Genomic DNA, 24379 nt, shown 5'->3' with positions numbered 1-24379 from the left:
TGTTACCCTCATTAACAATTCCTAGTCCCATGCAAATGAAGTTCATAAACTGAGACTAATATTTTGACCTCCTTGTGTATTCTAACTTCAAACATTACCTAAAACATCTTAGGATACATGTGCATTTCAATTTGTTTCATGATCAGATCCAAGATAGCTGAATGATTGCCATATTTGTGCTAAATTAATTGTGCTATTGTGTACTTCAGATTGTATGTATGTCTGTATGTCTGTATGTATGTATGTATGTATGTATCTATGTATGTGTGTGTGTGTGTCCGTCTGATCCACTGATATCTCAAGAACCATACATCAGTTTTTGATGAAACTTGGTGCATAGATGCTCTGGGCCAATGTGCAGATTTTAGTAGGTTTTGGTAAAAATCCATACATATTAATTACCTAATTTGCATGATAATTAGCCTAATTGTAGCTGTTCCACTGATATCTAAAGAACCACTCATCAAATTTTGATGAAACTTGTTTCATAGATGCTTTGAACTAATGCCAGGTATTCTTATCCTCCAATGAGAAATCTTCTTACATTGTTAGGTTAAATGCATATTTTTATCCTCCAATGAGAAATCTTCTTACATTGTTAAGTTAAATACATATTCGTATCCTCCAATGAGAATTCTTCTTATATTGTTATGTTAAATACATATTCTTATCCTCCAATGAGAAATCTTCTTACATTGTTAAGTTAAATACATATTATTATCCTCCAATGAGAAATCTTCTTACATTGTTAAGTTAAATACATATTTTTATCCTTCAATGAGAAATCTTCTTACATTGTTAAGTTAAATACATATTTTTATCCTCCAATGAGAAATCTTCTTACATTGTTAAGTTAAATACATATTCTTATCCTCCAATGAAAAATCTTCTTACATTGTTAAGTTAAGTTAAATACATATGCATATCCTCCAATGAGAATTCTTTTTACATTATGTTAAATACATATTCTTAGAAAAAAATTAGAAAACCTTGCTGTAATTATTCACTGTGTTTATTTAAATCTTTGTTCCTATCAGTTATTAAAGTCTAATAATTCTAAGAAAATATTTGACGTATTTCTAGGTGGCAGTGCTATTAATTCTGATTTGGGTGTTCCATATGGAAAAAACAATCTACTTATCAGTAATCTTGGTATGACAAGTACTGGTGTGTACAAGTGTACTGCGACTAATCCTGCAACAGGGGGTGCAGTGTCTAAAACAGCACGGATTACTGTACTCGGTAAGTAAAACACAACATAATTGGTTCAGAAATTCTCTCATTTCACTCACATAGTTGTTTCAACGAATCAGAATTGTTGTTACATTTAATTGATTTGATATTTATATATATTTACAACTACATACTTTTCTTGAATTTTGTGCACCAAACGGTATCAGTTAACTGCATCGATATTATTCAGATCAGAAAATAAAAGCGATTTTTTGTTTCTGACTCTTGTGATATCTTATTGATTTTGATGAAATTTTATGTATAGATCCTCTGAGCTAACACGCAGATCTGATTATTTTTGGTAAAATTTATGCATATTAATTACCTAATTTGCATAAAGTTTAGTCAATTTTCGGCTTTTTCGCTATCTCAAATACTAATCATTACATTTCAATATAACATGGTACATATTATATGGTACATATTTTCAACTTCTTGCTGGTAACTATGAGTCCGATCGCTATGATTTTATACATGTGGGTATCATTTTAGGATATCTTCAATTCTCTAATTGAAATGTACATTGCTAACAATGGAGCTATCTCAGTCGAGAAGCTGATTGTTTTACGAATCAATCATCACATTATAATTAAACTGGGTAAATATGTGCTCTAGAACAATACAGAGCTAATTAGTTTTATGTAGAAATCTATGCATATTAATTACTTAATTTGCATAACAAGTACACAATTTTCTACACATATCTCAAAAACAGATTCTTGCATTTCAATAAGACTTGGTATATGAAGTGCCTGGGAACAATGCTGAAGACCTGATTAGTTTTGGATTTAAATTTGGGCATACTAATTGCTTAATTTGCATAATGAGAATCATCATCAATTTGGTTCACAGATGTTCTGGGTTAAACCACAGACATAATTAGTTTAATTAATGTTAAAAAACATGCATTTTAATCATTTAATTATTATTAGCCAATTTCTGATATCTCAAAAAATCAGAGCAATGTTTTTTTATTACTGGTTCCATTTTGTTGTTGATGATCTGTTTTTTTTTTCAAATTCAATAATTGTTTTTCTTGTTTTTTTTAACCGATGTAGTTTCTTAAAGTTGTAGATGATGCAATTTTTTGTTTAAACTGCATGGTATTATGTGTGACCCTTAAAGGTCACACATCCTGGTACTTTAATGACCCCTAAAGGTCACACATCCTGGTACTTTAATGACCCCCAAAGGTCACACATCCTGGTACTTTAATGACCCCTAAAGGTCACACATCCTGGTACTTAATTGATGATCTCATAATAGTCACACAGGTACTTTATAGGGTTAAAATGTAAATATTTGGAAGGAAATAATTTAGAAATTCTCATTGATAGTGAATTTGTACCCCCAGAAAGTATCAGAATGTGTGACCTTTTGAGAGGAAATAATTGGGAAATTCTTATTGATAGTGAATTTGTACCCACAGAAAGTACCAGGATGTGTGACCTTTTGAGAGGAAATAATTGGGAAATTCTTATTGATAGTGAATTTGTACCCACAGAAAGTACCAGGATGTGTGACCTTTTGAGAGGAAATAATTGGGAAATTCTTATTGATAGTGAATTTGTACCCACAGAAAGTACCAGGATGTGTGACCTTTTGAGAGGAAATAATTTGGAAATTCTTATTGATAGTGGATTTGTGACCCAGAAAGTACCAGGATGTGTGACCTTTTGAGAGGAAATAATTTGGAAATTCTTATTGATAGTGAATTTGTACCCCCAGAAAGTACCAGGATGTGTGACCTTTTGAGAGGAAATAATTGGGAAATTCTTATTGATAGTGAATTTGTACCCCCAGAAAGTACCAGGATGTGTGACCTTTTGAGAGGAAATAATTTGGAAATTCTTATTGATAGTGAATTTGTACCCCCAGAAAGTACCAGGGTGTGTGACCTTTTGAGAGGAAATAAATCTGGAAATTCTTATTGATATTGAATTTGTACCCCCAGAAAGTATCAGGATGTGTGACCTTTTGAGAGGAAATAATTTGGAAATTCTTATTGATAGTGAATTTGTACCCCCAGAAAGTACCAGGATGTGTGACCTTTTGGGAGGAAATAATTGAGAAATTGTCAATGATAGTGAATTTGTACCCACAGAAAAAAATAAGGTCATGGTAAAACCTATTATTTTGAAATAAAATTATGTTAAGCTACATGTTTGTGAGAAATATGGTTGCGTACGTCTATAATAATTTATTGATAAATACCATTCACTTCTCCAGAGAGTGGAAGCAGCTCATATCAAAGCTCAGAAGTACAATACTTCATTAGGGTGTGGTGCGCCTTAGGTGAAATATACGAGAAAGATTCGGATGTATTTTTATACCTTTTTGAAAGCAAAATAATGCCCAGTAAAACATTTTTAGAACAGGAAACAGGGTGTAGTCAAGAGCATATTGGCAAACTAGCAATGTTATTCTGACGGAAATAAAACCCTTTGTGGAAAGGTGAAGCATTGACTTGTTAAATTGTTATTATCAAAATGAAAAAAAAACAAACAATAAATTTTGAATGTTATAATAACTGTATGTGACCACATTGAACAATACATCTTGTGTGTGTGTCGTGTGAAATCACATATCGAATACGACCAAAGAGCAACATCTTGTCGCGACTTTTCGAAATCCTTTAATAAATAAGGGAAGAGTTTTCTGTTTTACTTCAGATGTAACCTTGACGATATAACGCTTACTAGAAAACAGTTAAATGATATTTACGTCATTGTATACACACTGTTTTTTCAGATGTTTAACTTATTCGCCACCAGTTTCCTTTTTTCATCACAAAATAGTCCCGTTTATAGTCTGCACTTTCCTTCAGAAGATTGGGACAAAAATAGCCAAATTTTTTGAGTAAAAAATAAAAATTGACTCAAATTTTGGCTGTTGGCTCCAAAATTAGGATTCATTTCCAGAAATATTGAGAAATATAAAGAAAAAAGTGCAGACAAATTTGAACGAGAAAGTCAAGTGGTGTAAATGTTGAATGGGGCATCATATATTGAACAAACTAAATCGTAATGTGTGATCCCACAACTTGCGGGTATGTATGACCAAATTAAGAAGAGATATCAAGGGAATGAAGTTTTAAATAAATCTAGGTTGAAGCTCGCCACAGCCTTAGTTTCTATGTGAAGACTAACAGACTTAGTTGTCCCATGATACTAACTAACCCAACCAATTACAAAGTTAATTCATACGCTATATAGGTCACATGTTCTGTACATCTGTATATGTAGTAATGTAGTCCGGGAAAGGAGTTGCACTGAATTCATGCTTTCATCACTGCCGCACAAGTAGCAAATGTACTTTTCGAAATAACAGATGCACGTACGTCTGTGGGCAGCATGTGTCGTATTTGAATAAATGAAATTGTTGGGTCACATCTACTTTATGCACTTTTCATAGACAATGTAAAAAATGTAAATATAAGCAAAATGCATTTTCTAATTTTGATGTATGCTTATTTAAAGTAAATCATTATTTATGACGTTGTCATATGTCTTGTTTATCTAGGAAGCATTGAATCGAAAAGACATTTACTATTCATGAAATTCAATTACTTTCCAGAGATGTATCTAATACATGTTTTATGTGTAATCTAAGTTTTTTGACCAGTCTGGTCCTGTTCAGTTCAGCTCTCTTCCTTTTGAGGGAAATAGACCCTTTGCATTCAGTAAAACGTTGCCAAGGAAACAGCAGTCATATTGATACTTTATCAGAAGTTTATTACTGTAAAATGATTAATTTTCACTGGATTTAAATTTTGCTGATTTAGCATTTTAGGCATATTTATTGTGTATAAAATTGACGGTTTTATTATTTAGATAATGTGTTCTTTGCTAAATTTTACATATTCACTGGGTTTTAATTTGGCTCATTTTCCAGTCAGCGAAATAAGCGAAATTAAAACCTAGTGAATAATTAACCCTTTTACAGTATACATACCTTAAGCCTTTTAATTTTTGCTGCTAGCAATTTTTGCAATTTGACGATTTTATGATATGGTGAATTATAATTTAAATTAAATTTTCACTACTACAAAATATTATAATTCATACTGACTTTTGTTCCTTGTAAAATTAACTAATTCACAAGCAGTTCCCTCTTTTCATCACAAATTCACAAAATAGTCCTGTTCATAGTCTGCACTTTTCATCCAACGGTTGGGATAAAAATAGCAAACAACATTTTTTGAGTAGAAACTAAAAATTGACACAAATTTTGTCTGTTGGCTCCAAAATTTGGGTTCATTTCCAGAAATATTGAAGAATTTAAGGAAAAAGTGTAAAAAAATTTGGGCTAAAAAATCTGGTGTGAAATAGTTAAGATGTGACAAAGCAATCACGTTCACTATCAGGACATGATTAAATTAATGTATACATGTGAATATCAAACGATGAAAAGATGATAAATCAAATTCAAAGTAAATTCGGTTGAGGAAGTCTGATGGTGAAAAGGTTAAAGTGGTTTATAGTATATGTATAAAATATGTAAGTGCTGAAGAGGTCATTTGATGTTAAATGTGCATTTATTCAATTTTTAGTTCCTCCAAGACTACTTGATGTACCGGAATCTCAAGCAAAACTTGTCGGAGTAACAGCCAGATTTCCCTGCGTTGCTGAGGGTGTGCCACCACCAAGTATCACATGGTACCACAATGCCCAACCAGTTGTTATGAATGGGCGTTTCCAAAACCCCAGTAACAATGACGATCTTGTCATCACTAATATTTGGAAAAATCCGCACGAATCAGACGAAGGTATATATCAATGCGTAGCAGAGAATGTACGTGGACGAGTGCAGGCGTCTGCACAGTTGACGATAATAAAAGGTGAGCTTTTTCCAGCATAGTAACCCTAGCTTGAATGATTGGTCGAGTCAATGGTTATCTGGATAACTGAGGTGATTTGATTGGTCCAGTCAATGGTTATCTGGATAAGTGAGGTGATTTGATTGGTCCAGTCAATGGTTATCCGGATAAGTGAGGTGATTTGATTGGTCCAGTCAATGGTTATCTGGATAAGTGAGGTGATTTGATTGGTCCAGTCAATGGTTATCTGGATAAGTGAGGTGATTTGATTAGTCCAGTCAATGGTTATCTGGATATGTGAGGTGATTTGATTGGTCCAGTCAATGGTTACCTGGATAATGAGGTGATTTGATTGGTCCAGTCAATGGTTATCTGGATAAGTGAGGTGATTTGATTGGTCCAGTCAATGGTTATCTGGATAAGTGAGGTGATTTGATTGGTCCAGTCAATGGTTATCCGGATAAGTGAGGTGATTTGATTGATCCAGTCAATGGTTATCTGGATAAGTGAGGTGATTTGATTGGTCCAGTCAATGGTTACCTGGATAATGAGGTGATTTGATTGGTCCAGTCAATGGTTATCTGGATAAGTGAGGTGATTTGATTGGTCCAGTCAATGGTTATCCGGATAAGTGAGGTGATTTGATTGGTCCAGTCAATGGTTATCTGGATAAGTGAGGTGATTTGATTTGTCCAGTCAATGGTTATCCGGATAAGTGAGGCGATTTGATTAGTTCAGTCAATGGTTACCTAGATAAGTGAGGTGATTTGATTGGTCCAGTCAATGGTTATCTGGATAAGTGAGGTGATTTGATTGGTCCAGTCAATGGTTATCTGGATAAGTGAGGTAATTTGATTGGTCCAGTCAATGGTTATCTGGATAAGTGAGGTGATTTGATTGGTCCAGTCAATGGTTACCTGGATAAGTTAGGTGATTTGATTGGTCCAGTCAATGGTTACCTGGATAAGTGAGGTGATTTGATTGGTCCAGTCAATGGTTACCTGGATAAGTGAGGTGATTTGATCGGTCCAGTCAATGGTTATCTGGATAAGTGAGGTGATTTGATTAGTCCAGTCAATGGTTACCTGGATAAGTGAGGTGATTTGATTGGTCCAGTCAAAGGTTACCTGGATAAGTGAGGTGATTTGATCGGTCCAGTCAATGATTATCCGGATAAGTGAGGTGATTTGATTGGTCCAGTCAATGGTTACCTGGATAAGTGAGGTGATTTGATTGGTCCAGTCAATGGTTATCCGGATAAGTGAGGTGATTTGATTGGTTCAGTCAATGGTTACCTGGATAAGTGAGGTGATTTGATTGGTTCAGTCAATGGTTATCTGGATAAGTGAGGTGATTTGATTGGTCCAGTCAATGGTTACCTGGATAAGTGAGGTGATTTGATTGGTCCAGTCAATGGTTATCCGGATAAGTGAGGTGATTTGATTAGTCCAGTCAATGGTTACCTGGATAAGTGAGGTGATTTGATTGGTTCAGTCAATGGTTATCTGGATAAGTGAGGTGATTTGATTGGTTCAGTCAATGGTTATCTGGATAAGTGAGGTGATTTGATTGGTCCAGTCAATGGTTATCTGGGTAAGTGAGGTGATTTGATTGGTCCAGTCAATGGTTACCTGGATAAGTGAGGTGATTTGATTGGTCCAGTCAATGGTTACCTGGATAAGTGAGGTGATTTGATTAGTCCAGTCAATGGTTATCCGGATAAGTGAGGTGATTTGATTGGTCCAGTCAATGGTTAGCCGGATAAGTGAGGTGATTTGATTGGTCCAGTCAATGGTTACCTGGATAAGTGAGGTGATTTGATTAGTCCAGTCAATGGTACCTGGATAAGTGAGGTGATTTGATTGGCCCAGTCAATGGTTACCTGGATAAGTGAGGTGATTTGATTGGTCCAGTCAATGGTTACCTGGATAAGTGAGGTGATTTGATTGGTCCAGTCAATGGTTACCTGGATATTAGCATATTTGACAGAAGATAATAATCGAGCATAATTATATCCATTTTGTCAGAACTAATAATAAATAATTATAGAAAAATACGTTGACAAAAATCAACTTTTTGATGGGGAAAATATGGCACCTAAAGAGTTAACTTGTACATTACAAATACTAACGTACATTGTTTTCCATTTTAGTTGAGAGCACTCCGTCTCAACCACGTAACTTGCAGGCATTTGCATACTCAAGTACAGAAATCACAGTCACATGGGATCATCCAGAGGAGCTTAGCTCAATAATGGCTTACAATGTACTTTACAGACTAACTGCTGGTAAGATCTTTTGTTATCAACTTAAATGTTGCCTTTATGTGGCACGTATTAGGTAAACCATTGGTTTTAAAGCTGGATGTCAAGACATTTCAAATGACTTGATAACATTGACCAAGATTATTGTTGTTCAAGTTTAAATGAGAACAACAACAGAAGAAGCATGGGATATTAGCGGAAATCTTAATTATTAGTCCCTGTTCGGTTGAAGTCCAAAAACTGGGACTATTAATTTGGGTTTGTTTCGTCCGTATGTACGTCTGAAGCTATATCTCGGACACCCATTGACGGATTTCCTTTTAAACTTTACATGAAGACAATACATAAAGTTTTACATATGCGTGTCAAGTTATTTTTTGATCGGAAAAAAAATTGCCAACTGGCGGCCATTTTGGATGTAAAATTTGCTATTTCTGATACCTAAAAGTGTCCGCAGCAATTTCTTTGAGATGACTGGGCCGATTTGGATCAAACTTAGTATGATGATCACACATATTTGGTTATAGGTGCACGTCATATTTTTTCTTGATTCAAACAAATATGGCCGACTGGTGGCCATTTTGTAATGAACGTTTCTGTTTAAATATGTACAAAGACAGTATACCAATAGATACATCAACATGAACATTATTTTTGTAATTTGATTCTATTTGACTGCCCAATGTCCAATTCTCATGTAAAAGCACTAAATCCATCTCCTATTAATGGTTTCAATCTAATCTCAATGACTTCATCAGCATCAAATTGATATGTCAGATCAAAAAATTTTGGACGGGGACTGTGTCATTAATAATGACTTGTTAGTCCCTGTTCGAACGCAGTCCAAAAACAGGGACTTATCTTTTGACCTCTGTGCGTGCGTCTGTGCGTGCGTCTGTGCGTGCGTCTGTGCGTGCGTCCGGACCTGTATCTTAGAAATGCCTGGACCAATCACAATCAAACTTCACACATACATCATACATGATATCATACATATGCACGTCAATTTGTTTCATGATCTGATTCAAGATGGCCAAATGGCGTCCATTTTTGTGCTAAAAATCATCAAAATCAAGCATTTCTCGGTTGTTTACAGATGAATTTTGTTCAAACCTTGTATATATGTTGGACATTATAGGACCTTGATGCACATCATTTTGTTTTACGATCTGATTCAAGATGACCAAATGGCGGCCATTTATGTTCAAATTTTAAATATTCATTATACATCATATCATAGATATATTAGTTTGACGATCCTATTCAAAATGGCCGAATGGTTGTCATTTTTGTACTAAAAAATCATCAAATATCAAGCATTTCTGGCATTTATGGATGGATTTCGTTCAAACTTGTCTGGCGGCCATTTTGTTTTAATGAATGGGTTTCCAGACCCATATGTCTGAGTTGTTTTGTCTGATTATGTTCAAATTTTTAGCTCCGCTGTCGACTTTGTCGAGCGGAGCTTATCATATGAGTGATTGTCCGTCGTCGTCGTCCGTCGTCCGTGTCAATGTTTTACTTTTTCGACTTCTTCTTGAAAACTACAAGCCTGAATGCTTTGATACTTGGTGTATATGTACCTTGGGTAGACCTCTCTTAGGTTTGTTCATTTCATGTTGATATCTTCAATTCTCTAATGTTGGTGAATATTTTTGTCATTTTTGGTAAAAAGTGATATTTTCGACTTCTTGTTAAAAACCGCAAGTGCAAATGCTTTGATATTACATATATAGGTACTACATGTGGACCTCTCTCAGATTTGTTCATTTTGTAATGATATCTTTAATTCTCTAATTTTGGTGAATATTTTTGTCATTTTTGGTAAAAAGTGATATTTTCGACTTCTTGTTAAAAACCGCATGTCCAATTGCTTTGATACTACATATATAGGTACTACATGTGGACCTCTCTCAGATTTGTTCATTTCGTGATGATATCTTCAATTCTCTATTTTTGGTGAATATTTTTGTCATTTTTGGTAAAAAGTGATATTTTCGACTTCTTGTTAAAAACCGCAAGTCCGATTGCTTTGATATTACATATATAGGTACTACATGTGGACCTCTCTCAGATTTGTTCATTTTGTGATGATATCTTCAATTCTCTAATTTTGGTGAATATTTTTGTCATTTTTGGTAAAAAGTGATATTTTCGACTTCTTGTTAAAAACCGCAAGTCCGATTGCTTTGATATTACATATATAGGTACTACATGTGGACCTCTCTCAGATTTGTTCATTTTGTAATGATATCTTCAATTCTCTAATTTTGGTGAATATTTTTGTAATTTTTGGTAAAAAGTGATATTTTCGACTTCTTGTTAAAAACCAATAGATCAATTGCTTTGATATTACATATATAGATACTACATGTAGACCTTTCGCAGATTTGTTCATTTTGTGATGATATCTTCAGTTCTCTAATTTTGGTGAATATTTTTGTCATTTTTGGTAAAAAGTGATACTTCTTGTTGAAAACTGTAAGTCCGGTTGCTTTGATATTACATATATAGGTACTACATGTGGACCTCTCTCAGATTTGTTCATTTTGTAATGATATCTTTAATTCTCTAATTTTGGTGAATATTTTTGTCATTTTTGGTAAAAAGTGATATTTTCGACTTCTTGTTAAAAACTGTAAGTCCGATTGCTTTGATACTATTCATATTGTTCATTTTCTAATGATGTCTTCAGTTCTTTAATTGAAATGTGCATTGCTAACAGCGGAGCTATCTCAGCCGATAGGCTGCTTGTTAATATTCATTATACATCATGTCACAGATATACAGGTATATTGGTTTGATGATCTTTTTCAAAGTGTGCTATTTTTGTGCTAAAAAATCCTCGAATATCAAGCATTTCTTGCATTTATGGATGGATTTTGTTCAAACTTATAACACACGTTAGACATTACAGGTTCCTGATGCATGTCATTTTATTTTCAGATTGGATTCAAAATAGCTGACTGGCGGCCATTTTGTTTTAATGATTGGGCTTCTAGAGCCATATCTCTTAAATACTTTGACTGATTATATTCAAATTTTATATATTCGTTATACATCATGTTATATATATATATATATATATATATATATATATATATATATATATATATATATATATATATATATATATATATATATATATATATATATACATGTATTCAAAATGGCTGATTTTGAATGCTGTTCCAGAACAATATCTCTCAATATGGACAAGTACTTGTTTGAGGATCAGATACAAATGTCAATCATTTTAATGTTAAAAAAATCATATTCCTGACATGGTTATATTCCAGTTATATTACTATAAACATAACTATATATCTCAAATTTGATAACTAACGGGGACTGTGCCATGCATGGCTTGTTTTATTATATATTTCATTATAAATGATTCTGTGATCTTGTGTGTCACCATGCAATGATTCTGTGACCTTGTGTGTCGCCATGCAAAGATTATGTGACCTTTTGTTGCCATGCAAAGATTTGGTGACCTTGTGTTGCCATGAGATGATTCGGTGACCTTGTGTTGCCATGCAAGGATTCGGTGACCTTGTGTCGCTATGAAATGTTTCAGTGACCTTCTGTCACCATGCAATGACTCTGTGACCTTGTGTCACCATGCAATGACTCTGTGACCTTGTGTCACCATGCAAAGATTTGGTGACCTTGTGTTGCCATGCAAAGATTTGGTGACCTTGTGTTGCCATGCAAAGATTTGGTGACCTTGTGTTGCCATGCAAAGATTTGGTGACCTTGTGTTGCCGTGAGGTGATTCAATGACCTTGTTTCGCCATGCAAAGATTCAGTGACTTTGTGCCGCTGTGAAATAATTCAGTGACCTTCTGTCACCATGCAATGACTGTGATCTTGTGTCACCATGCAAAGATTTGCTGACCTTCTGTCGCTATGAGATGATTCAGTGACCTTGTCACCATGAAATGGTTCTGTAATGTTATCACCATTAAAATGAAGTAGTGAAATGACTTAGTGACTTTGTGTCCAATGCTTACAATTCATAGGTTTTAATTGTTTTCAAGCACAAAGATGGGTGTGATGCCGTCTGTCAGTATACGTTAAATTATTTGTATTTGAACCTTAAAATTATTTTGACATGATCAGTCATTTATGACGTAATCAATATTCCTATATTTTCTCTCTCGTTTTTGTTTTCATTTTTTCCAGACATAATCAAAGTTTTAAATTTTTCACTATGTTGTCTTTGACATAATCAAGGTTTCCATGTTTTCACTGTTTCTTTGACAAAAATCAAGGTTTCCATGTTTTTATTGTGTTTCTATAACAAAAATCAAGGTTTCTAAGTTTTTACCATGTTTCTATGACAAAAATCAAGGTTTCTATGTTTTTACTTTGTTTCTATGACAAAAATCAAGGTTTCTATGTTTTTACTATGTTTCTATGACAAAATTCAAGGTTTCTATGTTTTTACCATGTTTCTATGACAAAAATCAAGGTTTCTATGTTTTTACCATGTTTCTATCACAAAAATCAAGGTTTCTATGTTTTTACCATGTTTGTATCACAAAAATCAAGGTTTCTATGTTTTTACTATGTTTCTATGACAAAATGCAAGGTTTCTATGTTTTTACTATGTTTCTATGACAAAATTCAAGGTTTCTATGTTTTTACCATGTTTCTATGACAAAAATCAAGGTTTCTATGTTTTTACTATGTTTCTATGACAAAATGCAAGGTTTCTATGTTTTTACCATGTTTCTATGACAAAAATTAAGGTTTCTATGTTTTTACTATGTTTCTATGACAAAATGTAAGGTTTCTATGTTTTTACCATGTTTCTATGACAAAAATTAAGGTTTCTATGTTTTTACCATGTTTCTATCACAAAAATCAAGGTTTCTATGTTTTTACCATGTTTCTATGACAAAAATCAAGGTTTCTAAGTTTTTACCATGTTTCTATCACAAAAATCAAGGTTGTTACGTTTTTACAATGTTTCTATCACAAAAATCAAGGTTTCTAAGTTTTTACCATGTTTCTATCACAAAAATCAAGGTTTCCATGTTTTTACTTTGTTTCTATGACAAAAATCAAGGTTTCTAAGTTTTTACCATGTTTCTATCACAAAAATCAAGGTTGTTACGTTTTTACAATGTTTCTATCACAAAAATCAAGGTTTCTAAGTTTTTACCATGTTTCTATCACAAAAATCAAGGTTGTTACGTTTTTACAATGTTTCTATCACAGAAATCAAGGTTTCTATGTTTTTACCATGTTTCTATCACAAAAATCAAGGTTTCTATGTTTTTACTTTGTTTCTATAGGTGGCAGTGACAAAGAGGTGGCTGTGGAAGGCAGTAAATCGATTTGTGTATTAGAAATACTGCAACCGTATACAAACTATACGGTTCATATTATCCCCTATGTCACCAGTGGTGCAGGTGATCCTTCAAATTATATCACCGTTCAAACACTGGAAGATAGTAAGTCAATACTCGATTTGTATGTCCACTTATTAACGCTTCACTATTCACATTTCGTTATTATTTTATTTAGTTATGATGTCACAGTGTTAATCAAAATTTGCTGTATAAAAATTTCCACAAGAGACAAGCCTCAAAACAATCAAAACACTGTGTTTTCTCATCACAAATAACACTTTCTCTGTTTAAATAATCAAGACTGCTGTTTAACCTGCAGTAGAAATTATGACAGGTATTAAAATTGCTGATGGTCAACAGTTTCTTGTTATTTTTATTAACGTATATAACTGTAAAATGACTAATTTTAACTGGGTTTAAATTTCGCTGATTTACCATTTCAGGCATATTCAATGGGTTTTAAATTCACGGTTTTATCATTTAGATAATGTGTTCTATGCTAAATTTTACATATTCACTGGGTTTTAATTTAGCACATTTTCCAGTCAGTGAAATAAGCTAAATTAAAACCCAGTGAATAATTAACCCCTTTACAGTAGTTTCCAAAGTAAGTGAACTATGTCGTGAATTGTTTCATTTTGCAACTTTCGTGCTGTTTAATGTAATTACTTGTTTTTTATTTTCAGTTCCTGATAAAGCTCCAGAATTCACCTTGTCGAGTAATACCCCATCTAGCATCATCATAACATGGGGTCCTTTAGAAAAAGAGCATGCTAAAGGAAATATCATTAGTTATCGTATCTATTACCGATATGCTGACCACCTTGATGAACCGGTGTTACAAGTGGATGTTGGCGGTCATATTCGTGAATATGTTTTGGAAAACTTGGAGCCGAGTACTACTTATGAAGTGAAAATGTCTGCATCAACATCTGTGGGAGAGGGAGTCATGTCGCAATCTTGGAACTCCAGGACAACACCAGAATTTTTGGACTACAATAGTGAGTTGATTTTTGTCTCGTATCATAAATCAACCAAGTTTTTTTCAATAATTTCAATCAAGACCTGTATGTGATCAACGAATTAAATCTCAGTTTGCTCAGTTTGCTTTAAAAAGTGCAAAATGTTGTATAAAAAATGTGGCTGAGCAAATTTCAACAAATTGTGCTGGCAAATGCACATGCATTGTAGATTTTGCATAATTTGGTTAATCTTGCTTGCCAACACATTCACCACACATTACTTGTCTATTTATCTATTATCGCCTGCCATATATATATTATCATCATTTCTCATGCACATGAAAACTTATGATTATGCAAAGTAATCAAAATCACCCTTGACCTTCTTACCACAATCTTTTCCCAATCTTCTGAAGGAAAGTGCAGACTTTATAAACAGGACTATTTTGTGAATTTTGATGAATAGAAGGAACTGGTGGTGAAAAGATTATAGTTTTGTTTGTAACTTATAACAAGTTTTACAATGTTTCGCTGGGTATCATTAACTTACATAATTATGTTGTTTTATTTCTAGTCCCACAAGCTCCACTGCTATATCTATGGAAGGTTAATTCCAGTGCCGTGCAGGTTCAGTGGTCGATGCATTCAGTAAATGTACCTACTCCTGTGCTTGGATTCAAACTCTATTATGCTTTAGCCAGCAATATCAATGATCTTGCTGGACCTGTGATGTTACCTAGCAATGTGACCTCATATACCTTGTCAGGACTTTGTAAGTACACGTCAAGAAATTATCACTTTTTGACACTTTTCACGAAATAAACCTGTTTTTTGTTTTTTTTAATTTGGCTGAGACCGGCAGTCAATAGGTAATTGTGTCCATTTGGTCCAAAATTAACAAGGAAATAATAAAAAAACAACATAAAAATGTACAGTATGTTGTACTAATATTTTGGCGAGAAAATTATTCAAATAAAAGCTGTGGTAATTTTGAATCTAACAGATTTAATTTTAATTGTTTGTCATTTAACTGAGAATGTTCAAGTCTGATAATGCCATGACAGGATTTGTCAGCCAATCAGAGTGCCTTACAAAAACAAACCAGATGGTAGGTTAAAATAATCTGTCAACAAACAGGCTGCTTTCTGATTGGTCTGACTGTTAGATATTAGGATTGGGTAGCCAATCAGACACAATGCAAGCTGCTCTCTGATTGGTCTGACTGTTAGATATTAGGATTGGGTAGCCAATCAGGAACAATGCAAGCTGCTCTCTGATTGGTCTGACTGTTAGATATTAGGATTGGGTAGCCAATCAGACACAATGCAAGCTGCTCTCTGATTGGTCTGACTGTTAGATATTAGGATTGGGTAGCCAATCAGGAACAATGCAAGCTGCTCTCTGATTGGTCTGACTGTTAGATATTAGGATTGGGTAGCCAATCAGGAACAATGCAAGCTGCTCTCTGATTGGTCTGACTGTTAGATATTAGGATTGGGTAGCCAATCAGACACAATGCAAGCTGCTCTCTGATTGGTCTGACTGTTAGATATTAGGATTGGGTAGCCAATCAGGAACAATGCAAGCTGCTCTCTGATTGGTCTGACTGTTAGATATTAGGATTGGGTAGCCAATCAGGAACAATGCAAGCTGCTCTCTGATTGGTCTGACTGTTAGGATTGGGTAGCCAATCAGACACAATGCTAGCTGCTCTCTGATTGGTCTGACTGTTAGGATTGGGTAGCCAATCAGACACAATGCAAGCTGCTCTCTGATTGGTCTGACTGTTAGATATTAGGATTGGGTAGCCAATCAGACACAATTCAAGCTGCTCTCTGATTGGTCTGACTGTTAGGTGTTAGGATTGGGTAGGCAATTAGACACAATGCAAGCTGCTCTCTGATTAGTCTGACTGTTAGGATTGGGTAGCCAATCAGACACAATGCAGCTGCTCTCTGATTGGTCTGACTGTTAGATATTAGGATTGGGTAGCCAATCAGACACAATGCAAGCTGCTCTCTGATTGGTCTGACTGTTTGATATTAGGATTGGGTAGCCAATCAGACACAATGCAGCTGCTCTCTGATTGGTCTGACTGTTAGATATTAGGATTGGGTAGCCAATCAGACACAATGCAAGCTGCTCTCTGATTGGTCTGACTGTTTGATATTAGGATTGGGTAGCCAATCAGACACAATGCAGCTGCTCTCTGATTGGTCTGACTGTTAGATATTAGGATTGGGTAGCCAATCAGACACAATGCAAGCTGCTCTCTGATTGGTCTGACTGTTTGATATTAGGATTGGGTAGCCAATCAGACACAATGCAGCTGCTCTCTGATTGGTCTGACTGTTAGATATTAGGATTGGGTAGCCAATCAGACACAATGCAAGCTGCTCTCTGATTGGTCTGACTGTTAGGTGTTAGGATTGGGTAGGCAATTAGACACAATGCAAGCTGCTCTCTGATTGGTCTGACTGTTAGGATTGGGTAGCCAATCAGACACAATGCAAGCTTCTCTCTGATTGGTCTGACTGTTAGGTGTTAGGATTGGGTAGGCAATCAGACACAATGCAGCTGCTCTCTGATTGGTCTGACTGTTAGGTGTTAGGATTGGGTAGGCAATTAGACACAATGCAAGCTGCTCTCTGATTAGTCTGACTGTTAGGATTGGGTAGCCAATCAGACACAATGCAAGCTGCTCTCTGATTGGTCTGACTGTTAGGTGTTAGGATTGGGTAGGCAATTAGACACAATGCAAGCTGCTCTCTGATTAGTCTGACTGTTAGGATTGGGTAGCCAATCAGACACAATGCAAGCTGCTTTCTGATTGGTTTGACTGTTAGGTGTTCGGATTGGATAGCCAATCAGGCACAATTTTGAAAGTAGTTTTGCATCAACACTGAACATTAGCGTTGTTAATCACCTTGTGCACAGCATTTAAACAGGCCAATGAACATGTGTTTGTAGTCCATTTGTATGACATCACATACTTACATTTGCATAAATCTGAATAAGATATTACCAGCATCATACCTAGGCATCATCACAATTTAGGGTATTGTGAGTGGAACATTGTGTAAAATCTAGGCTAACTAGTTTACAGTTAACAGGGTTTCTTATCAAATTAGGAATTGTAATATTTGAGAAGATGATTAAGTTCGGTATGAGAAATGGCAATATTCATAATGGTGAGTGAATTAAATGTTATTTGTCTAATGCAAGACTTAACAACATATTAAATAATTGGCCTAGGCATATCAGGTTTCTGGCATACAATGCTATACAGTTGATCCATAAGAATTCCTTGTACTATTAACAGTATGAAAGGCATCTCTTTTTCAAATGTCAAAACCATCGTAACATATTTCTAATGTAAAGGCAAAACTATCAAGCTCCGTTGGGGGTCATGTTAATCCTCTCCATAGATGTGGTTCATTCATGATTTTTGGTCACTTGATACTGTTCTGTCTGGTAGTTGTCGCCTTATTAGCTCCGCTGTCTACTTTGTCGAGCGGAGCTTATCATATGAGTGATTGTCCGTCATTTTTATTAAAAAGTGATATTTTCGACTTCTTGTTAAAAACCGCAAGTCCAATTGCTTTTATATTACATATATAGGTACTACATGTGGAGCTCTCTCAGATTTGTTAATCTCGTGGTGGTATCTCCAATTATCTAATTTTGATGATTATTTTTGTCATTTTTAGTGAAAATGTTGAAAACAGAAAGTCCCGTTGCTTTGATACTATACACATTGTTCATTTTCTAATAATATCTTCTGTTCTTTAATTGAAATGTGCATTGCTAACAGCAGAGCTATCTCAGCCGACAGGCTGCTTGTTCACTGTCCGGGACATCTTTTTTACTCACAGTCTGGTAAATCATATACTCACTGTCCGGTACATGTTTTCACTCACTCACTGACTGGTACATCATTTTTGTTCCCCATATGAAGTCAGAATTCATAGTGTTGAGAAAATCCTTTAAAAGTCTTTTGTTTTTTTTGAGGTCTTGAATGTTTTTGAGTTGTCTTTATATTACAGGAGTAATAAAAAAAAAAGTCTTTAAATTTCTTCATAGTTATTAATTCATTTTAGAAAAGCCTGTTTTCTCCAGGGAATTACCATATCCTCTGAACTTTGATGATGATGTTGGCCTGAATTAAGGGTCAAAATGTCCTGGGGGGGGAATGCATGAAAGTTTGGGAAAGGTCTGGAAATATCCTGGAAATCATTTGGCTCTTAGTGCTATGGACCCTTGAAGTGAGCATTTGCATGCATGCAAACTGGCAATGGATGTTCTCTGATATTTTCTGGTCAATGTATATAGCCCGCGTGTGTGGTTAAATCTGAAATCTGTCGTTTAGTGCTTTTAGTTAGAGGCAGGTGTGATCATAGTAACGCTCCATTGCAGTTTCAAGAGCACATTTTTATTTTAAAGAAATGTGTATTCTTGCTGAATAGCAATTAACCATTGTCAAAGTTATCATAAAATTTCTTTTACTGCTTTTTTACTGCTGTTTCCTCCATTATTACTCTTGTGTTGTCAGCAGCTGTAGTTGTGGTCCCTGATATCAAAGTAATTAAAGTCGTTCATCTCAGCTATAAGGTGATTTCGTATTCAGCAGAACCCATAAAACGTAAACGTGTATGTTTTCGAAGTTCAATTAGTGTGGGCCTAGTAGAGGTTGAATGATAGCGAGGGAATAATCATAGTTGATTGGTTGGCTTGTTGCCAGGATATCAATTGATATATATAATTATGCTTAGTGCTGTGTTTTTTCTTGCTAACAATTTCATTTGGCACTTTCTGTGATTCTGTTGTTTGTATCACTGTGCATAAAGTAAGTGACTGAGCGTTAAACAAATGTGATTAGTTTCATGAAGTTGTTTGATACAAAAAAACAAAAACCTTTGCTTCATTTCACATGTTGAACAACTTACTGTAGATTGTCCAGTTCAATTTTTAGTAACATTTCGTAATCACGACAAATGTTATTTTGTTATATTATAGCCTATAAAGGTGTTAAAGTTCAATGTATGTTGTTGTTGTTTATTTATTATTGGCCAGATTTCTGATGTGTTTTAATATCGCTGGACAAATTTTCCCGACTTTTCTGAGATTTCATTTTGTCATAGCGATTCTTCTCGCACATGCCTTTAAATCATAAAATCACCTATTTTCATGGAGTTTTGTATTTCTGTAGAAAATTTAAAAGTTTTTTTTGCTCATTATTGTTTTTGGAGATTTTGTGTATTTTTAGTCTGTTGATAAATGGTAACAAATGGCATGTAGGCGTGGATGTGTTTTGTTTTGTTTTGCACTCGCAGAGTGTGAGTTAACATTTTGTTAATAAAAACAATTCTTGGCATTATTCAGCGTAATGTAGATACCTTGTTCCAAAAATATGATTCAACTGTATAACTGTGCAGGAAATTTAGTAGGAGCCTATAGTTAGTAGAGATGGTACATTGGTTAGCCTTGCGTCTGGGGGGGGGGGGGTAGTGGGTTCGATTCCCCAAGTCCACTGTTTAATCAGCAGTACAGTCTGACCTTTCTTCCAAACATTTGGTATTGGGTTTTGGATAATAGTTATAATCTGTTATTTTTATCAGTATTAGTCTAATCATCACAATAGTCTATTTTTATATTCTTTCATTTTATATATTAGTTTTGTGAAAATATTTTATTTCCTGATTGTTATCCTGGTTCAATTTTACAGAAAACATATATGGATGAAAATTATACAATTTGTCAGCTTCAAATTATTGTTTTTGACATGCACTGTACATGTCGCATTGAATCCATATCAAACTCAAAATGGCATAACCACTGACGTTTTAACAGGGAACCTTGGGTTTATTAGACGTCCTTTCTAGCTTATTGGGTTTGGGATACACCCTTCCTAGCTCATTGGGTTTGGGATACTTCCTCTCTTGCCAATTGGGTTAGGTATACACCCTTCCTGGCACATTGGGTTTGGGATACTTCTTTCTAGCTCATTGGGTTTGGGATACACCCATTCTAGCACATTGGGTTTGGGATACACCCTTCCTAGCTCATTGGGTTTGGGATACTCCCATCTAGCCGATTGGGTTAGGTATACACCCTTCCTGGCACATTGTATTTGGGATACTCCCTTTCTAGCCGATTGGGTTAGGTATACACCCTTTCTAGCTCATTGGGTTTGGGATACACCCATCCTAGCTCATTGGGTTTGGGATACTCCCTTTTTAGCTCACTAGGTTTGGGATACTCCCTTTCTAGCTCATTGGGTTTGGTATACGCCTTTCCTGGCACATTGGGTTTGGGATACTCCCTTTCTAGCCGATTGGGTTAGGTATATACCCTTCCTGGCACATTGTATTTGGGATACACCCATCCTAGCTCATTGGGTTAGGTATACACCCTTTCTAGCTCATTGGGTTTGGGATACTCCCTTTCTAGCTGATTGGGTTTGGGATACTCCCTTTCTAGCTGATTGGGTTTGGGATACACCCATCCTAGCTCATTGGGTTTAGGATACTCCCTTTCTAGCTCATTGGGTTTGGGATACTCCCTTTCTAGCTCATTAGGTTTGGGATACTCCCTTTCTAGCTCATTAGGTTTGGGATACTCCCTTTCTAGCTCATTGGGTTTGGGATACACCTTTCCTAGCCGATTGGGTTTGGTATACACCTTTCCTGGCATATTGGGTTTGGGATACTCCCTTTCTAGCTCATTATATTTGGGATACACCCTTTCTAGCTCATTATATTTGGGATACACCCTTCCTAGCTCATTGGGTTTGGGATACTCCCTTTCTAGCTGATTGGGTTTGGGATACACCCATCCTAGCTCATTGGGTTTGAGATACACCCTTTCTAGCTCATTGGGTTTGGTATACACCCTTTCTACCTCATTGGGTTTGGGATACGCTCTTCCTAGCTCATTGAGTTTGGGATACTCCCTTTCTAGCCGATTGGGTTAGGTATACACCATTTCTACCTCATTGGGTTTGGGATACTCCCTTTCTAGCCGATAGGGTTTGGGATACTCCCTTTCTAGCTCATTGAGTTTGGGATACTCCCTTTCTAGCTCATTGAGTTTGGGATACTCCCTTTCTAGCTCATTGAGTTTGGGATACTCCCTTTCTAGCTCATTGGGTTTGGTATACACCCATCCTAGCTCATTGGGTTTGGGATATTTCTTTTCTAGCTCATTGAATTCGATATACACCCAACTGAGCATTTGGGTTTGGGATATTCCCTTTCTAGCTCATTGAGTTTCGGATACACCCTTTCTAGCTCATTTGGTTTGGGATACTCCCTTTCTAGCTCAATGGGTTTGGTATACACCCATCCTAGCTCATTGGGTTTGGGATATTCCCCTTCTAGCTCATTGAGTTTGGGATACACCCTTTCTAGCTCATTGGGTTTGGGATACTCCCTTTCTAGCTCATTATATTTGGGATACTCCCTTTCTAGCTCATTAAGTTTGGGATACACCCTTTCTAGCTCATTGAGTTTGGGATACTCCCTTTCTAGCTCATTGGGTTTGGGATACTCCCTTTCTAGCTCATTGGGTTCGGGATACTCCTTTTCTAGCTCACTGAGTTTGGTATACACCCATCCTGGCTCATTGGGTTTGGGATATTCCCTTTCTAGCTCATTGAGTTCGGTATACACCTTTCCTGGCACATTGTATTTGGGATACTCCTTTCTAGCTCATGTTAAAGTAATCAATGTACTATGTCCATGAATCTGACTGGCAAACACCCATTCATGTGTTTCAGTGCAGCACCCACAAATCTAATTAATTGCCTAATTAATTACCAAACTTATCTCATACTGAGACCATGAAACCGGTCCGCATTTATTCATGCAGTGTATTCAGATGAGGAGACACTCTGTCTGATATGACTATACAAAATTGGCAGTAGATGTATCGTGTAATACACGTGTGGTGCCTTGATTAATCCTATCTTCAATTAATGCTTTCATATTTCAAACCCTGCCTCTTAATGGCTTAATATGTTGGTGTTTTGTCTTGTGATTGTGCATTAGTTTGCCACTTAATAGACATGCTCCATGGCTTTTTTAAGACCTTCTTCCTATATGTCTGTAACAGCTGCTGATTTTGTTTTGAACTTGAGCTCAAACCTCATGTTTGAAATTATTTATGAGAGGTTGGTTAGTGCAGTAATAAAATGTTTTTAAGTCCATTAGCAAATGTACTTGATTTTTCAGTATATTCTTAAGAAACTATTTTTCCAGATGAAATTATGTATAGGTGACTGACTCAATATTTGACCTAGTTTGTAAAGCATGTCATCATTTGTCGATAAATTTTACAATATTATTGATTAAGCATGAATTCAGCTTATTTTAAAATAATGACTTTCATGATATTCATTGTTAAAATTTAACATCAAATTTAAATTAATTGATTGATTGCGTAGGCCAAAAATAAATAGGTTTTGTTTCTCATCACATGCTTACTGGTAAAGTGCGCCAACTGTGGTACAATTGGGAAATGTTTTGTTTTCTGTTTTAGAGAATATTTTGTTGTTCCGATCAGCCTTTATTGTATGTTTTTGAAAGCATTATTGGATAAATGTTAAACTTGTAAGTTGTTGTGGGTTTAAAAAATCTTACTACAACAAAGAAGTTAAAAAAAAAAAAAAAAAAAAAATTGTGTCACCACATCACTATTTTTTCAGAGGAAAAGCAAAATCTTTTTTTTTATCTTGTCGCAGATTTTTTATAGACTGAGAAGTGCTGTTGTAAGTCCATTGTGACAGTCAATAGGTTGTTTTTATCAGTTTTTACTGAGCTACGAGTTGGAAACCTTAATATTTTCATTTCTGTAACAAGGAATGTTGCGCATTCCATGTTAGCTCACTAATACAAATTGGATTTGAAGTATGTATAACATTTTATATAGGATGTAGGTTACAGTGTGGAGTATCACATTGAATTACTATAATTGACAGATTGGAATTGGCCTTGAATACAATAGCCCATCAGCAGTCAGTAGCATTTCCATGAACCTAAAACTAGGTCACTGATTCAATCTATTCTTGTCACTAATTTAGCAGGGAATGTTAGTCTTTTGAATCCATTTATTTATATGTTTTTGAATCAGTCAAGAGAAAAATGAGACACTATTTGAATAATAATGCATGTAATTTTTTCTGCAAATTCGTCACTTTTACCAAAACACTTAATTATTCATTATATATAGGTTGAAACATATTTGAAAATTTTAATAATTTTTTTTTTCATTTTATTTATTTTGAAATAACTGTACAGTACCTGCAAAAAAAATAAAAATAACTAACATTTTTTTTGCCTAGTTACAACTTAGGTACGAACTATGTTTCTCATATTTCCATTACTGTACTTTGAAAATGGGCGCCAATTTTTTGCGCCAACAGATGAGCGTATCACGAAAATTTAAATTGGATTGCTCCTCAAGCTTTTCTTATTCCTCAAATAAAAATATATTAATTTTGACTTCGATCAAAGTGCACCAAAAAGAAAAAAAAAAACTTGTAATACAAGAAATATCTGTACAGTGATTTTTTTTCTGTAAACAGTCAGAAATGTATCATATGGTTGGAATAAATATATTAATTGTGATTTGGGTCAAAGTTCACCAAAAAAAGAAATTAAAATACAAAAAAAAATGAAGTGCCTTTCTTTTCTGTGAACAGTCAGAAATGTATCACAGATGGTAGGAAGGAAGTCATGTG

At 35.1% G+C, this 24379-nt stretch overlaps 1 protein-coding gene across 1 annotated transcript in view; it reads left to right on the top strand.

The window, feature by feature from the left end:
• PRTG (protogenin) overlaps positions 1-24379 on the top strand; it is an 83506-nt gene that overhangs the window by 31663 nt on the left and 27464 nt on the right. The window contains 6 exon segments of the mRNA NM_001171244.1: positions 1084-1242; positions 5786-6073; positions 8205-8339; positions 13622-13780; positions 14365-14679; positions 15215-15412. Of these exon segments, the coding sequence (NP_001164715.1) occupies positions 1084-1242; positions 5786-6073; positions 8205-8339; positions 13622-13780; positions 14365-14679; positions 15215-15412 (1254 nt within the window).

The sequence above is a fragment of the Saccoglossus kowalevskii genome, chromosome 21, assembly GCF_978046115.1.
Source record: "Saccoglossus kowalevskii chromosome 21, keSacKowa6.1, whole genome shotgun sequence".
Classification (NCBI taxonomy): domain Eukaryota; kingdom Metazoa; phylum Hemichordata; class Enteropneusta; family Harrimaniidae; genus Saccoglossus; species Saccoglossus kowalevskii.
This window is presented reverse-complemented; position numbering and strand designations above follow the sequence as displayed.